The 14,565-nt window shown below is 45.6% G+C and overlaps 1 protein-coding gene and 1 long non-coding RNA gene across 5 annotated transcripts in view; one reads left to right on the top strand and one right to left on the bottom strand.

Annotated features, from left to right (window-relative positions):
• The window catches only part of LOC125960907 (uncharacterized), an 840,695-nt gene that overhangs the window by 476,944 nt on the left and 349,186 nt on the right, over positions 1-14,565 (bottom strand). The gene's annotated exons all lie outside the window — the stretch shown is intronic.
• The window catches only part of PRKCE (protein kinase C epsilon), a 509,933-nt gene that overhangs the window by 184,940 nt on the left and 310,428 nt on the right, over positions 1-14,565 (top strand). For all 4 annotated transcript variants that reach the window (XM_004264993.3, XM_049696373.1, XM_049696375.1 and 1 more), the window contains one exon: positions 1,390-1,453. In XM_004264993.3, the coding sequence (XP_004265041.1) occupies positions 1,390-1,453 (64 nt within the window). The remainder of the gene's footprint in view (positions 1-1,389; positions 1,454-14,565) is intronic.

Genomic DNA, 14,565 nt, shown 5'->3' with positions numbered 1-14,565 from the left:
TCAGGGAGAACATGGTCTCTGTGAGGACAGTGCAGACCCTGGAAGGATGTTGACTGCAAGCGGCCCAGCCCCTCTGGCTCTCCTCGTCATCCTGCCAGTAGCTTGCTGGATTGGGAGGTGGGGAGGGAGGGCACGAGGGTGGGTGGAGAAGGTTGGTGGGGAGAATTTAGCGACATCGGCTCTCTCCTTACAACCCTGGTAGAGGCTGGGGTTTGCAACACGCATGCGCCAGCATACCGCGAGCATGGTGGCCCTTCAGTCCCGCACAAGCACCACTCGCATGCCCAGCCTTTGCTTATCTGTTGCTTCCACCTGGAATGTTTTCCCTTTCTTGCCTTCGTGAAGTCTTCCCAGGCTGCTCTTTTACACTGATTTCAGGTTCACCAGATACTTTATATCTGTTATTCTCTGTCCCTCATCATTAAGCTGGGTTCAGCATTGTTCTATTTTTGTTTTAGACTCCCTAGTGAGATTGTAAACACCTTGAGAGTGGGAATAATGTCTTATGCTTTTCTTTTCTTTTCTTTTCTTTTTGCGGTACGCGGGCCTCTCACTGTTGTGGCCTCTCCCGTTGCGGAGCACAGGGTCCGGACGCGCAGGCTCAGCGGCCATGGCTCACGGGCCCAGCCGCTGCGCGGCATGTGGGATCTTCCCGGACCGGGGCACGAACCCGCGTCCCCTGCATCGGCAGGCGGACTCTCAACCACTGCGCCACCAGGGAAGCCCTGTCTTATGCTTTTCTTATCTCCCGTGAGCAGTTTGTGTGTATAAAGAACAGGGGCTTCTGTAGACAGTCTTGGCATTGGATCTCAGCATCGCCATTTACCTTGGAACTTTGAGCTCAGTTTCCTTGTTTGTGAAACGGGATTTAACACAGGGTTTTTCAACCTTGACACTGTTGGCATTTGGGGCTGGATAATCCTTTGTTGTGGGGACTGTCCTGTCTGCTGTAGGATGTTTAGCACATCCTTGACCTCCACCCATTAGATGCCAGTAGCCTCACTCCCTCTCCAATCATAACAATCAAAAATGTCTCCAGATGTTTTCGTGTCCTCCAAAATGTTCCTTAGGTCAGGTGTCCCCAGTGTAGTTCCTCATGTCAGGTTTCCCTTGTGCAGCACAATTGCTTCCAGTTGGGAACCACTGGGATGACACTACCTGTCGGGTATGCATCAGACCTCCTTGTTACTGCATCTGGAACATAGTAGACATTCCACAAATGCTGATTCTCCTTCATCCCTAGCTCACCCAGCACTCGGTGTGTTGCAGATTCATGGAGTGAATGGAGCTGTGACTCCAGGTTTTAGCAGTTTGGGGTGGAAATGCCGTGAACTCTCGGGTTGCCCCTACGATGCACTAACAGAGTCACTGTCATTTTCTTAATTGCAGATTGATCTGGAGCCAGAAGGAAGAGTGTATGTGATCATTGATCTCTCGGGGTCATCGGGTGAAGGTAGGAGAGTGTGAGCTCTCGTCATTGTTCTTGTCCACCGACCCTTTTGTCTTTTGGTCTCTCCCTTCCCTCCTCGGCTGGGACATATTCCAGTGACATTTAATTAATTTGCACCCTTTAAAGGAAAAGGTTATTTTGAAGATGCTTACGCCTGTGTACCAAAAGGGACCAGCCATCTGTTAGCTTTGGGGGAGCAGAGGGAAGATTTTCGACTTAGGGAGTGAGGCCAGTAAAGCAGGCGTTCCTGCGCATGGGTGCCCAGGCGGGCTTCGGTGGGGCGGCTGCTCTCCCCGGAGGTGCGCGTGGGGTCAGCGCGTGTGTGGTGGCCAGGAAGTAAGACCGGTTGGTCTCACGGTATTCAGAAATGACACAAATGAGGGGTCAAACTTCAGAATCAGAAATGTTACTTCTATAAAGAGGGATGAATGAGGAGTTGGGGATTCACATATACACACTACTATATATTATAGATAACCAACAAGGACCTACTGTATAGCACAGGGAACTATACTCAATATCTTGTAATAATCTATAAGGGAAAAAGAATTTATATGTATATATACATATATATATTTATATGTATATATACATATTTTTTATGTATATGTGTGTGTGTATAACTGAATCAAAAAAATAAGTGTTACTTCTCTTTACCAGTTCTTTACCCAGGCAAAAGCTCTGCTCTTAAAGAGAAATAATGGGGTGAGGATATCTGCTCCCCAGTAGCTGATTAAGTAGGGTATAAATGTTCTCTGATCGTTGGATTTTCCTTCTTTCTTCTTCTTACACCCTCTTCTCTCCATCCTGTCTTTGCTCACTTACTACCTTTCAAGGCTTGTTGCGTGGTGAGGGCTGAGCAGTCGGAGTAGAAGGGAAGACTGGACAATAAAACCTGTGGAAACAGGGAGATGGTGGCAGACTTGGGCTCTAGGGAGGTTGGGAATTAGGACTAAAGTTTAGTTACTGGGACCATCTTTCTTCTCCTCTTCTCTTTGTGGGCAGGGGACAGAACAGTTGGCTTTAATGTCATGGCAGAAAGATGGGACGAGCAAGGCGGGTTCTTCTTGGCAGTGAGAAAAAATGGGGATTAGAGGTTGTGGCCCCAAGGGAAAGGCACAGCTCCTGGCTGGGAGACTTGGGCGTTTTATAGCATCTCCGCAGAATACTGGGGATTATAAGCACAAAGTCACAACCCCACAGTTTTGGGGATGAAGCTCTAGTTTAAGTTTCTATAATGGAGGAGGGACTATGTAAGCAAATTTAAAGGAGCTGGTCAAATGATGCACTTGACAGTGGGGCCTGATGACTTTCATTTAACTAATTTAATCACCTGATTTCAACAGGTGTTCAGAATAATTCAATAATTGTGTGTATATGGAGCTCATGATAGAATTCAGTCCTCTCTTAATAGATCTCAATTATTTGGCATAGGTTTAAAACTTTAAACATCCTTCCAAAATTGGTCTCTTAACATTTTCTGCTCTTTATTGCAATTACATTTTGGTGTTTCCAACTTTCCCTCTCTACTCTCAGCTCTGAACAGCCCAGAATAGAAACTATTGTAGAAGATTTAGAGATCTAACAATATTTAGTATGAATTATTCAAGATGTACAAAAGGGCCTAAAATATAATAAAATGGGTACCAGTGTACCCGCCACCCAGATTAAGAAATAAAGCATCCAGTAAGGTAAAGCCTTGCCTTACTTTTAACACAGCGTGTGATCCCAAATTTACCAGACTTTACAATATTACAGTGATCTCCTGATTGTTGATACTGGTGAAACGTTTGCTGAGCAAAATCAATCCCCCTTTTTCCTTACATAATGTATATGCAACAGGATAATTAACTAAATATGTATTCCCTGTGCCAAGACCCTGGGCAATCAATGGGAGGCTTGGATTATTTTTTTCTTTGAAAAGATTAACGACTTGCAAAATTATAGAAGACATCCTTTTTTACATTAGAGGGGAAGGATATGGACAAATGAATGAATAAATAAATAAGAGGCAATTGCTTTTTTTCTTCTTGCTTCTATAGTTTATTGCATGTGAATGACCAAAGCAGTTTTCATTAGACTGAACTCATAGCCTATTTTTTTTATCTCTTTCATCTAAAGAAAATAGAGTTTACTTCAGAAATGCTGACACATGCCAGACTCTGTCAAGTGTTAGCATGTGTTGCTCTGAAGAAAAGAAGTTTTTCTGCTTTTTCTTAATTGCTTTTCCTGGATTTGGAATTCTTTCTCTGGATAGTGGGAAGGACTTCCAGTAATCTCTTTCTAGAAGCTGATCTTGGTGTGTTCTGTTTGTGTTCTACACATCTGTTCTCCCACTCCTGCTGCTGGGACTGTGAGCGCTCCTGGCCCAGAGGTGGCTTTGTTTTTGGAAGGATTGAGAGGGTGAGAAGAGGAATGGGAGAATGCGTAGCCACAACACTTGCTATCTGGGTTGCATGGGAAGGGTCCAGGGCAAAAACACGGTTGTCACACCCAGACTATGGACAGTCATTGATTCTTATTTAGGTCCCTTTCTTTAGTGAAAATTCCTAACTCTATATTCTGAGAAAGGGTGAAAAAGAAAATTGAAATGAGGCACAGCTGACATTTTCACCGCTCTATTATTCTGCCATCAAGCATCCCTTCAGCTCACCTATTTCAAGTGCTCCAGTCAGTCCCATCAATGGAAAAAAAAGATATTCGTAGCAATTGCACAAACTCTACACCACATGCAAATACCAAGGAGCCCAGAGAAAGGTGTGGGGGTGAGACTGTGTGAATACACCCCCTTCTTCTGGGATGTGCTAAAGGATTCTTTTTTCTTGCTAACGCGCTGTAGAAAGCCTGGATGTTTATGTCTGCTAGAGCTGGGGTTAATGTGCTTTCTAACTATTTAATAAAATTGCATTGCTTTCACGTCCTGTGCAGTTCATCATAATGGGATTTGACTGGTGTATGCTTTAGCTAAACCCGGCAACCTAACCCCAGGTGTAAGGGGTCAGGCTGGATGACAGTCAAGGTCATTTCTGGTCATGCAGTTTTGATCGTCGGTATAATGTGAATAGACATCTATCAGAGCTCAAGGCTGAAGGCTGGCTAATATCTGTAGCCAGTAGAAGGGATTGACAGGTACAGTGCCAGGAACTTTACCTATGTTATCTCATGTAGTAAACCTTCTTAGGATGTTTTGTGTGTTGCTCCAGGCTCGGGTGCTTTTATCATAAGTAATGGCCATGGGGCTTCCTCGTAAACATGGCGCCACAGGATCACCAGATACTTAAATCAGAGCATAATTAGCCCGGGCAACAGAAGCATAAGCAACAATGGATGTAGTTCTCAATTGTGCAAATTACTATTTCCTGTTGTGGACATTAGTTAATATTTCTTCCTTTTTTGTGATGTAATTTGTATATTACTTCTATTCTTCATAGTAATAGGACAGTGAACCATCATTTGCAGGCTCCCCAGAGGAGGGGCAGTCAGGGTCTGACCCAGGGATTTCTAGGCTCTTCTTCCCCCACCTTCCTTCCAGGTGTCGTGTTCACCCAGGAGAGTTTTTCAGAGTCTTAGGCAACAATAACAAGAACAAGAAGTGGGCCTCAGTGGTATGTTTGGGTCCCCAAACTGTTTCTCCAATAAAATGCCAAAGATACAAAATAATTGGAATGGTTTTTGCAGCACGTCCATCACAAATACTGTGGTTAGATCGGGTTGTGGAATGAGTGCACATTGTGGAAGCAGAAGGTGAAGAGGTGGGCTCAGGATCCAGCCCTCTGCCCTTCTTTCTATAGCCACAGGCTCCAGAAAGCATTCAATATCCTCTCTGGGACCGGCAGCAGAGAGAAGAAAGAGAGAGCCTTAGGAGTCCACAGTCCTGAATGTAAATCCTGTCTCCGGTGCCTACTAGTTTAGAGCTTCAGATTTCTCACCCATCTGTGGGGATAATGGGATGTATGGTAGGTATTATGATAGGACTGCTATAAGGACAGTGCCCTCACATAAAGGTGACGCTCAGTAAATATCCTAAAGGCCCTGGAGACCTGAGGGCAGGGAGGTGAGCAACGTTCTAACCCAGTGCCCAGGAAGGAGCAGCAGGCAGGGTATCCAGGGAAGCAGTTTGAGGGCAGGTTTCTGACTCTGGGGTGTGGCATATGCAAAAGGTCCAAGAATAGAGCAAGGTGACAAAGAGGCAATTCATAGAATAATATCTGTATCTGGCAGGGCCTATGAGGTTGCTTTTTGCAGAGTTCAGACCTTCCCATAGTTTTGCCCCATTTTCTGTCTTTCTCTTTCTTCCCAACCCTTCCCCCATTGAAGAATTTCCCAGAAGAACATTCTTTAGCTTGTCTGTGTCCTGTGGCCCTTAATGTTAGAAATGTCTCCTTGTCAGAGCCTGGGCTTGTGCCCTGTCTTCTCAGTGCAGACAGAACACGTTGTCCTGACACTCTCATCGGTCCTGGGTAAAAGCCCTGCATATATTTGAAGACAGTTATTAAATCTCTCTTCTTCAGGCTGAATCAATCAAACCCCTTAACCTTTCTGAAGAGAGAGTTTAGAAATCTTATCTCATCTTTGCAGCTCTCTTCTGGACTTTTTTTCAAGTTGCACAGACAGGTAGACATGATCAAACCTGCTTTGCTTCGTTCTAAAATGATCACGTGTGTATAGCAAGTATTACCCCCTGGTGGGAGATGGTGACTTCGAGAGGTCAAGTGATGTGCCTGTGGCCAAACAGTTGATTACAAGGCCCTGTTGGGTCCAGACCCCAGGCTACGATCCAGGGCCCTGCCTGGATCATGGCCCTAATCATGGCCCCATGAGTTTGCCAACAAAGACCTCCTCGCTGCTTTTAACATTTTAGTGCTTTTCTTCAGGAAGCTTTTTACAGAAATAGGAAGGTAAAGTTTATAGCTTTGAATCCAAAGATGACCCAGAAAGTCCCTTTCATAAATCAGCAGATCTCTTTTCCACTCTCTTTGAAATGAAAACTTCCATGGTCCTAGTTCAGTTCTGGTCAGCTCCTTCTCAGGCTCTCTGTAAGGTGAATCCTTAACTAAGTCTTGGTCGGACTCATCCCAGCAGGTTAGTAATCTTTCTTACCTGTGTCCATGGCAAGCATTAGAGCACTGCCTTCAGGGTTGAAATAGAGAGGTAGGCCTTCCTCTCGACCCTCTGCCACTGGTAGTTTCTACCTAGATAACGTCTTTCAGATTCCAGAGTCCCACTGATGCTTCAGTTCATAAGAAGTCTACCCTTTTCCTTAGAATTTCTGCATTATTTAATCCAATGCCTTCTGATGATCAGATAATTAAGAAGAACCATTCATTCAAATGAAAAGTAGTCACTAATGCACTTTAGCAAATGTGCCCAGTTTGGTGGCCATGCTGAATCGGGTGACAGGGAAGTGGAAAATGAGAGATGGCATTTACAAGAACACATGGCCCTTGACTTCAAGGAGCTTGCAATTCAATTAGGAATCCTAGGCTTACCTGAAGGCCAAAAGCATTAGGGAACAAGGCAAGGCAGTATCACATTGAGTGCCTAATTTCGTGTTACCAGGAGTTCTCCAAATGGGAATAACTTGAAGCCAGAATAACCAGGGAAGTTCAAGAAAGAGGCAGGGCTTGGGCTGAAAAGGAAAAGTTAGGTAGACTGGATTGACAGGGAAGAAGCAGGGAGGCCATTCTTTTTTTTCTTTTTTTTTAAATATTTATTTGGCTACGCCGGGTCATAGTGGCTGCACAAGGGATCTTCATTGCCACATGTGGGCTCCTAGTGGTGGCATGTGGGACCTTGTTCCCTGACCAGGGATCTAACCTGGGCCTCCTGCATCAGGAGCGCAGAGTCTTAACCACTGGACCACCAGGAAAGTCCCAGGGAGGCCATTCTGAGTAGAGGGGATCATGCCATCATTATCAAAGACAGCTTTGAAGCTCTTATTTTTAGGTAAGTCTGGAGAGACATGATAAATTAAATAGATGCAATTTGTGTTCTCAGGGTGCTTCCAAACAGAGTCCTCAGTGTGGCGGACAGACATTTTCAAACAAGAAAATGAAATACCTTAAATGATGAAGCTGTATTTGAAGACTGAAGGCAGTTCTTTCTGGGTGTGTCTTCATGGTCAAGGCTTCTCACTTACCTTGGTCACCAGGGAGAAGGGATGTTCTAGGTCAAGTATGGTCAAGTCTGGGACATCGAGTAGAGCACATTTTATAAGCATGGGACTTAAGTGATTGGGAGGTCAAGCCTGGTACAGGCATCCCTGTATATCTTTTCTGCACTGTCTTGTTTCTCCCTCAGCAGTCTTATGGAGTCCCATGGTAAGCCCTCCACCACCCTCAACCTTCTCCTCCTCTCCAGACTATCTAGCTAGTGTCCCGGCGTCAAGCCCTGACACTCCCACCCTTTTCAAGTTCTGTCCAGTCTCTAATGAGAAACATTGCTCGACAGGTTAAAGGGAGCCCTTACCCTCCCAAATCGGGGATTTCAAAGTCAGGCACTTGCTCCAAGGAGCTGATAGGTCTGCCTCCTGTGAGGTGCCTCAGGCAATAAGATGGTGTCCTGCTCACCCCACGGCGTCCCCAGACATCCATGGACAAGTTGGATTCTCCAGTAGCATGTGGGGAACAGAAACAGCCTCAGCATTTGATAAGGGTGGAAATAACAAAAGTCAGATGTTCAAAAACATTGATCTTGCAACGTGTACCCCGCATTCCCCCGACCCAGCATCACTGCTTGCCATTGCTACTCAGACTCAGGGAGTGGACCCTCTTTTTTCCAGATTTTTGTCTCCATCCTTTGTCCTGATAGAGTAAATCCTTGTTCCTGGAAGTGGCCATATGCACCAGATGAGACAGGGGGAGTCAGCTTGAAAGCAACGAGTAGCTAAACCCCCATCAAGAGGTCTCATGTCACAGAGACAATGCTAAAAGGCTTGATGAGAAATACGCCAAGAAACCCTCATTTCCTTCCAGATAGGCTCGAGGTGCACAGCAGTTCCTCTGAAATGAATCATCCACAGTTAACAACACCAAATGCCAACCATTAGCAGATGAAAAACAGAATTGAATCCTGAGTGTTTGGAGAGCAGAGCCCTTTAGGATCACTACCAAAGCCTCCTTCCTCTCGGCCATTATGGGAGCGTAGATGTGCATTTTCTATTGACGTGTGTGCCTGTTTTACTAATGAAGTAATTGAAGGAAGGAGACTCAGGTTGAAGAAATAAGCTTATAGAGAGGGTGGGTTTATAATACATCCTTAGTCAAGAAGTGAGCCCCGTGTTTCCTGGCGGGGCCTCCAACTCTGTCTCTGTTGTCTTGCTACACATCATTTCTTTGTCTTATAAAGAAGATGGTTTCAGGAAATTCATGTTTGCAGCTCAGATCGTACTGGGTCAAAGTGGCTTATAATTGAATTGTTTACTGTTGTTGATGTCCTTGTGATTTGGCTTAAAACAAAAGGGTATTTCCATTCATCTAACCTAATTTAGAGAGTTGTCTTTCAGGACCCATTACTTTATTCTTTTATCCAGTTGAAATTGGCCACTGCTGACAGTTTTATTGATTTTCCTTATTACCTAGCTTCGTGGAAACATTCACATTTTCACAATCAAGTGCATTCACCATCTTATTCAAGCTGCTTTGATTTTCCTCTTTTATTATAAATCTTTGGTGTGAGCTTGTGGGGGCCTGTGAGAGTGTGTGCCTTTGCGCATATACATACAGCTGAGAACGAACGTCTGTGAATCTCCCATTCTAAGCTCCCCTTCGTCCTCATTGTCCCTCATTGGAGTCATCATTTATTTACTTACCTGAGAAGTACTAGGCCCTGGGAGTATAGAGTTAATGAAGATGGTCCCTGCTCTAGGGCATCTGTACTCTTACAGAAGGAGGCAGGCACTAGACCAGTAAGTACAGTAATATGTTTTATCAGTTGGGTAGCTGTTGGGAGAACAGGGTGCAGTGGGACCACCACGGAGACTGCTCTTTCTAGAGTAGGCAGTCAGTAAATGACAACCACCGATACTTCCTTCCACATGCACGCATCAGCTCCATGGCAACCATGAAAGGCAGGTAATAACTGTTATCCTCTTTTCTTGGTTGAGGAGGCAGAGCCACTGTCCACTGAAGGTCATCCAATCAGAAGATAAAATAAAGGCAGACTAGGACTTGATTTACCAAAATGTGAACTTTTCAGGAATACATCTGATTTATAGATTAATTTATTCAACGTAGAGCTATTGGGCACCTTTTCCAGTTACTCTTCTCAGTACGAGGGGCACAGAAGTGAACAGTGAAAACAGAAATCCCTGTCCTTAGGCACCTTCCATTCTAGTGGACATGCTTGCCTGTGTGTCAGCTGTCTCTTTGAGATACATCACACACTGGGAACAGCAGTTGTCTCTGGGGAAGGGAAAGGGTGAATTTAGAAAGGAGGAAACCTTTCTTGTCGATGCCGATAATCTTGGTTTTCTTTCCCATTGATGTGTATGAGCTGCTAAAACGATTACTCAGAAAATTTGAAACAAAATGAATTAGGTGGAAATGTGACCATTCCTATACCTACGGAGACCGTGACTTGCCCATGGCCAGAGGTTATGACAGGTTTCAGAAGACCCAGGTGGAGAGGAATGACCGGCTTAATCCATAGCGTGAACGTCTAAGGGCAGGGAGCTCAGAAATAGTGCACATGGCCCACTTCATGTCCTCCGTCGCCCAAGACACCTCTGATTTGGAGTGGGAAATACTGAAATCCAGGATTCCCTCCAATAGTGCCCGTCACCGAGGACTGCGTGCTCCCAACGTGGAGAGGCAGGTGGGCTAGGTAGCCAGACTCCGTGGAGCGAGTGTTGGATGAACGATGCACACAGAGCGTTCATTCCAGGGAGCCGCTGGCCTCTGCGTGCCCCGTCCTGCTGCTGAGAGGCTGCACCCCTCTGGATGGACAATCCCTCGTGGGTGTTTTTACTAGTGCCAGGCAGCACTCTCCAGCGTTTAGGGTCCCCTGCTCCTGTCCCAAGCTTGGCCATCTCCACACACTGAGAGGCTGCGCTAGCTGGGGTCCCTTCTGCCCAGCTGAGCAGGGCGCACTGGCTGTCAGTGGGTTATTCCTACTCTGCAGACACTCAAGTTTGCCTCTTTCCTGACACTGAGAATAATGGTCATGTTTTAGTTCAGAGAGCTGTTGTCTGCAGCAGAAACCCGTGGTCTCAACTATTAGCCAGGTATAAATTCTTTGGGAACTGTCGGGAAGAATGAAGTCAGGGGAAGTTAAGTCCGCTTTCAGGTGTATCTGTGTGTTATTGGGACTAGGATTTCGTAGACACCTGGATTTTAGCTTTTGTTCCACAGTTAGTTAATTACTGAATGTACCGATTGATTCAACACATGTATCTGGAGAGTCTGTTGCCTGCCCGGCACCATGCAAGAGTTGGAGAAACAAAGATGTAAAAGACATAGGCCTTGCCCTATGAGGAGCTCCCAAGCTAGGGCACGTCAGGCAACAAATCATCTGTTCCACTTGGACCTCCGTGGCCTCCTTGGTACACAGAGAGGGAGGTGGGACTAATGGCCCCTTGGCCCTCTGCAGTGCTGAGTTAAAACCAAGAGAAGTTTGCATAGAGCTGGGCACCTGGAAGGAGGAAGGGAGGCAGAACAAAAATTTTAAGCCAAATCTCTGTAGAGAGATTATTTTATTTAAGCGTAAATGGATCTGCCATTTTATCATCCCTATTTTACAGATGGGAAAACTGAGGCTTAAAGAGTTTTAAGAATGTGAATCAGGCTTCCCTGGTGGCACAGTGGTTGAGAGTCCGCCGGCTGATTCAGGGGGCGCGGGTTCGTGCCCCGGTCTGGGAAGATCCCACATACCGCGGAGCGGCTGGGCCCGTGAGCCATGGCCGCTGAGCCTGCGCGTCCGGAGCCTGTGCTCCGCAACGGGAGAGGCCACAACAGAGAGAGGCCCGTGTACCGCAAAAAAAAAAGAATGTGAATCACCCGGATCCTGTGAAGATGCAAATTCCAACTCCTCAGTGGGCCTGGGGTGGGGCCTGAGGGGGACAACACTTTGAGGAGTGAGAGTCTCTTAAGACCTGTGATTTCCCCTCTGAACCAGTTTCTATGGGATTGAAAATTAAGAGGGAAATCTGCTTTCTCTCTTGCCCAACTTCCAATCATTTAGTCTTTCTCAAAGTCAAGAATTTTGAATCCCTTTTTGTTTAGTATCCTTCCCTCCACCTTCTCCTTTCTTCTGGAAAAGGGCTCGGAAGGCACTTGGCATATTCTTAGGGAGGTAGGCAATGTCCAGGCCCTGGTGTTCCAGTCCCGGCTTTAATCATCGGCAGAAGGTCAAAATGGATAGCATCAGTGCTCTTCAGCTAGGAGAACAGGCACCAGTTTATACCAGGAAACCGAAAAGCAACCAGTCAGGGTATTGGATTTTTTTGTTTTTGTGTTTGTTTTTCTATAAATACCCTCAAGTATTGAGTGGTGCTTGAATTTGATCCCACTGTGCTAATTTTCTCCTGATTCCTGGGGCTTTAATTAAAATAACTCACCCAGGGACCTTGCTAAAACTTACCTCTACGTGATCCTCCTCTGAGGTAGGCACGTTGCACCTGCCTTTAATGGATGGGGAAACGCAGAGGGAGTTCTGGGTTAGGTGCTGGGTACACAGTAGGGGCATAATTTTTAACTTGTCGCATAAATGAATGCATGACTACATGAAATAACAGGAGAAGTGTCACTATAAAAGGAAATTAGGGAGAGAAACAAGGTGTTGGGACTGATGTTGCTTTGGATAACCGGTCGTTTCATGTTCCAGTGTACAGTCCGTTTCACGGGTGGGCGTGGGCCTGCATGATTACTTTCTGTGCCTAGCACTTATTAGGGGTGCTCTGAGGCCACCTCAGGGTCTCCACACATACCAAGTCCCCTATTATAATATCCTGTACCCTTCCTGTTAATTCAACTTCTTCTCTGTTCTTTCAGAATTTGATTTCAAGTTTGTCTCCTCCTGGGAGCCTTCCCATGCTCGCCCACCCACCCCAGCCTGCTGGTTCACACACTGTGCTCCCACACTCCTCTGTGTCTTTCTGTATAAGCATGTACTCAGATATTTACATTGTGTCTATAACTAGAGTCCTGGTTGTACCCTGCCTACCCCAGTGAGCCACAAGTTATTCAAGGGCAGACGCTTCTAGAACATGGGCTTCGACCTGAGAGCTGGCCCAGTGCACATGAGGCTCCCGGCTGGTCTCGTGATATAGCCGCGCTGAGCCTAGGGTGCTGTCCTGCCATTCGGACTACACAAAGCCAGACTGGGAACAAGGGCCATCTCTGTAGTTGGGGCCTCTTTGTCCACTGGGGAGCCAGACCACCCCAAGCCATTATGGGCCTGGCTATCATGGCGGCACCGACAAAGTCCATGGGAGTCCTGATATCACAGGGCCTCGTAGTGCTGGGCACGAGGCCCCCAGTTAGCTACACTGAAATCAGCAGAAGCAGCCTTCTGATGAAGTGTAGTGGGAGCAACCTCTTTACTGAAATCAGAAGCTTGGATTCTGCTCCTGGCCCTGCTTCTATTTTGAAGGTGAACGAATGATTGTTTCTGGCCCTCAGCTGGATGGCATCAAAGGCATTAAGATGCTATGATTCAGTGAATGCTCAGGAGTTTGGATTCTAAGATTTAAGACTCTCTGAATACAGGTGTGAGCCAATGAGAAGGTTTCCTAATCTCTCCTTATACTTATCACGAGGGAGCCAGACTCAATTATTCCTCAGCAAAACACAGGACCCTGAGTAGTGGGTGAGGCATGGTGGGTATCGTAAGAACTTAAAGTGTTGCCAAGACAAATAGGGAGAGAACTTATCCCGTGGCTCCTTAGGGCAGCTCTGGGACCAGAGGGGTAGAAGTTACAGGGAGGCAACTTAAGCTTAGTTTAGTAACTACTCGTTAGCAGTTAAGTACATCTGAGCAGTAAGTAGGGAGCTCTCCATCTCTGCAGGTATTCAGAGACTGAATGAGCATTTTAAAAAATTGTAGAAAAGATTCCTCTTCTAATGGTCTTTTGTAAGATGTGAATATCTGTAACAACTTCCATAAGTATCTACAAATGGAGGGTAAGGGAACTGTTTATCTTATTTGAAAAAAATCCAAGGTCTGCATGGAAAAAAAGGTAGAGAAAAAGAGTGTATGAAATAATAGGAAAAGGGAATCAGCTGGATCGCAGCATCTATTTACAGAATAGTTGTATTTCTTGAAAATTTAGTCACAAATGGAAGTGTTGAACTTGAGTCTTATTTCCAAAGATCTAGGGAGGGATTCTATTTGAGTGGACCCCAAATTGTGTGAACCCCTCCTGGAAGCCTTTTTTAAGTGGAATAATCTCTTGTAACACCAATCTCGCTCCTTAATTCTCTCTCACATGGGGATGCACGTGGAGTTCAATTAAAGAGTGGTCCATTGGTTGAGCAGGTCCATGTGGGGGAAGGAAAAAGGGCAACAGAGGTCCCTGACTCGAGGGAAAACATCATTTTGTCATGCTTGTCCATGTCTGCTGGGAGGTAAGGATTTTCTCCTTAAACTTATGACGGTATTGCATGGAAGCTACAGAAGTGGGAAGAAACTGAGGTTTCTTTGCCTCTTAGCCTCTTACCCCGGGAAAGGGTTTGATTTTGGGTAGATAGCTTCTCACTATGGTGGGTGATGATGGCCATGAACAGGCTAAACCATTTACTGCCTATGTGAGGTGGAGGTACCAGGAAGGTAGTTGACAGCCTGCCCCCAACCATTGACCTACCTTTTATCTAATGCTTGAAATTACCTTCAGAGCTTTCACACTGTTGTTGGTTTTTGATGCCATTACGTAGTTAACTCCTCCTTCCCTCAAAAAAACAAAAACACAACAAAAACAAACAAAACCCAAAGAACAAACCCTTGCAGAAAGATGAAATCCTGTCTTTTTAACCTCCTCATTCATGAAGTACCAGCAGCCAGATTTGCAGTCCCCTAAATTCGTGCATGATGCTTTCTAAAAAAACATGTCTGAAGGGCAAAGCAGTGAAAGTTTGAATAACTGAGTTAAATGTTATAATGGGAGATTCCATTCCCAGAAA

The sequence above is a fragment of the Orcinus orca genome, chromosome 13 (genome assembly GCF_937001465.1).
Source record: "Orcinus orca chromosome 13, mOrcOrc1.1, whole genome shotgun sequence".
Taxonomy (NCBI): domain Eukaryota; kingdom Metazoa; phylum Chordata; class Mammalia; order Artiodactyla; family Delphinidae; genus Orcinus; species Orcinus orca.
Note: the sequence above shows the minus strand (reverse complement) of the source record. Positions and strands in the feature narration are given on the sequence as shown.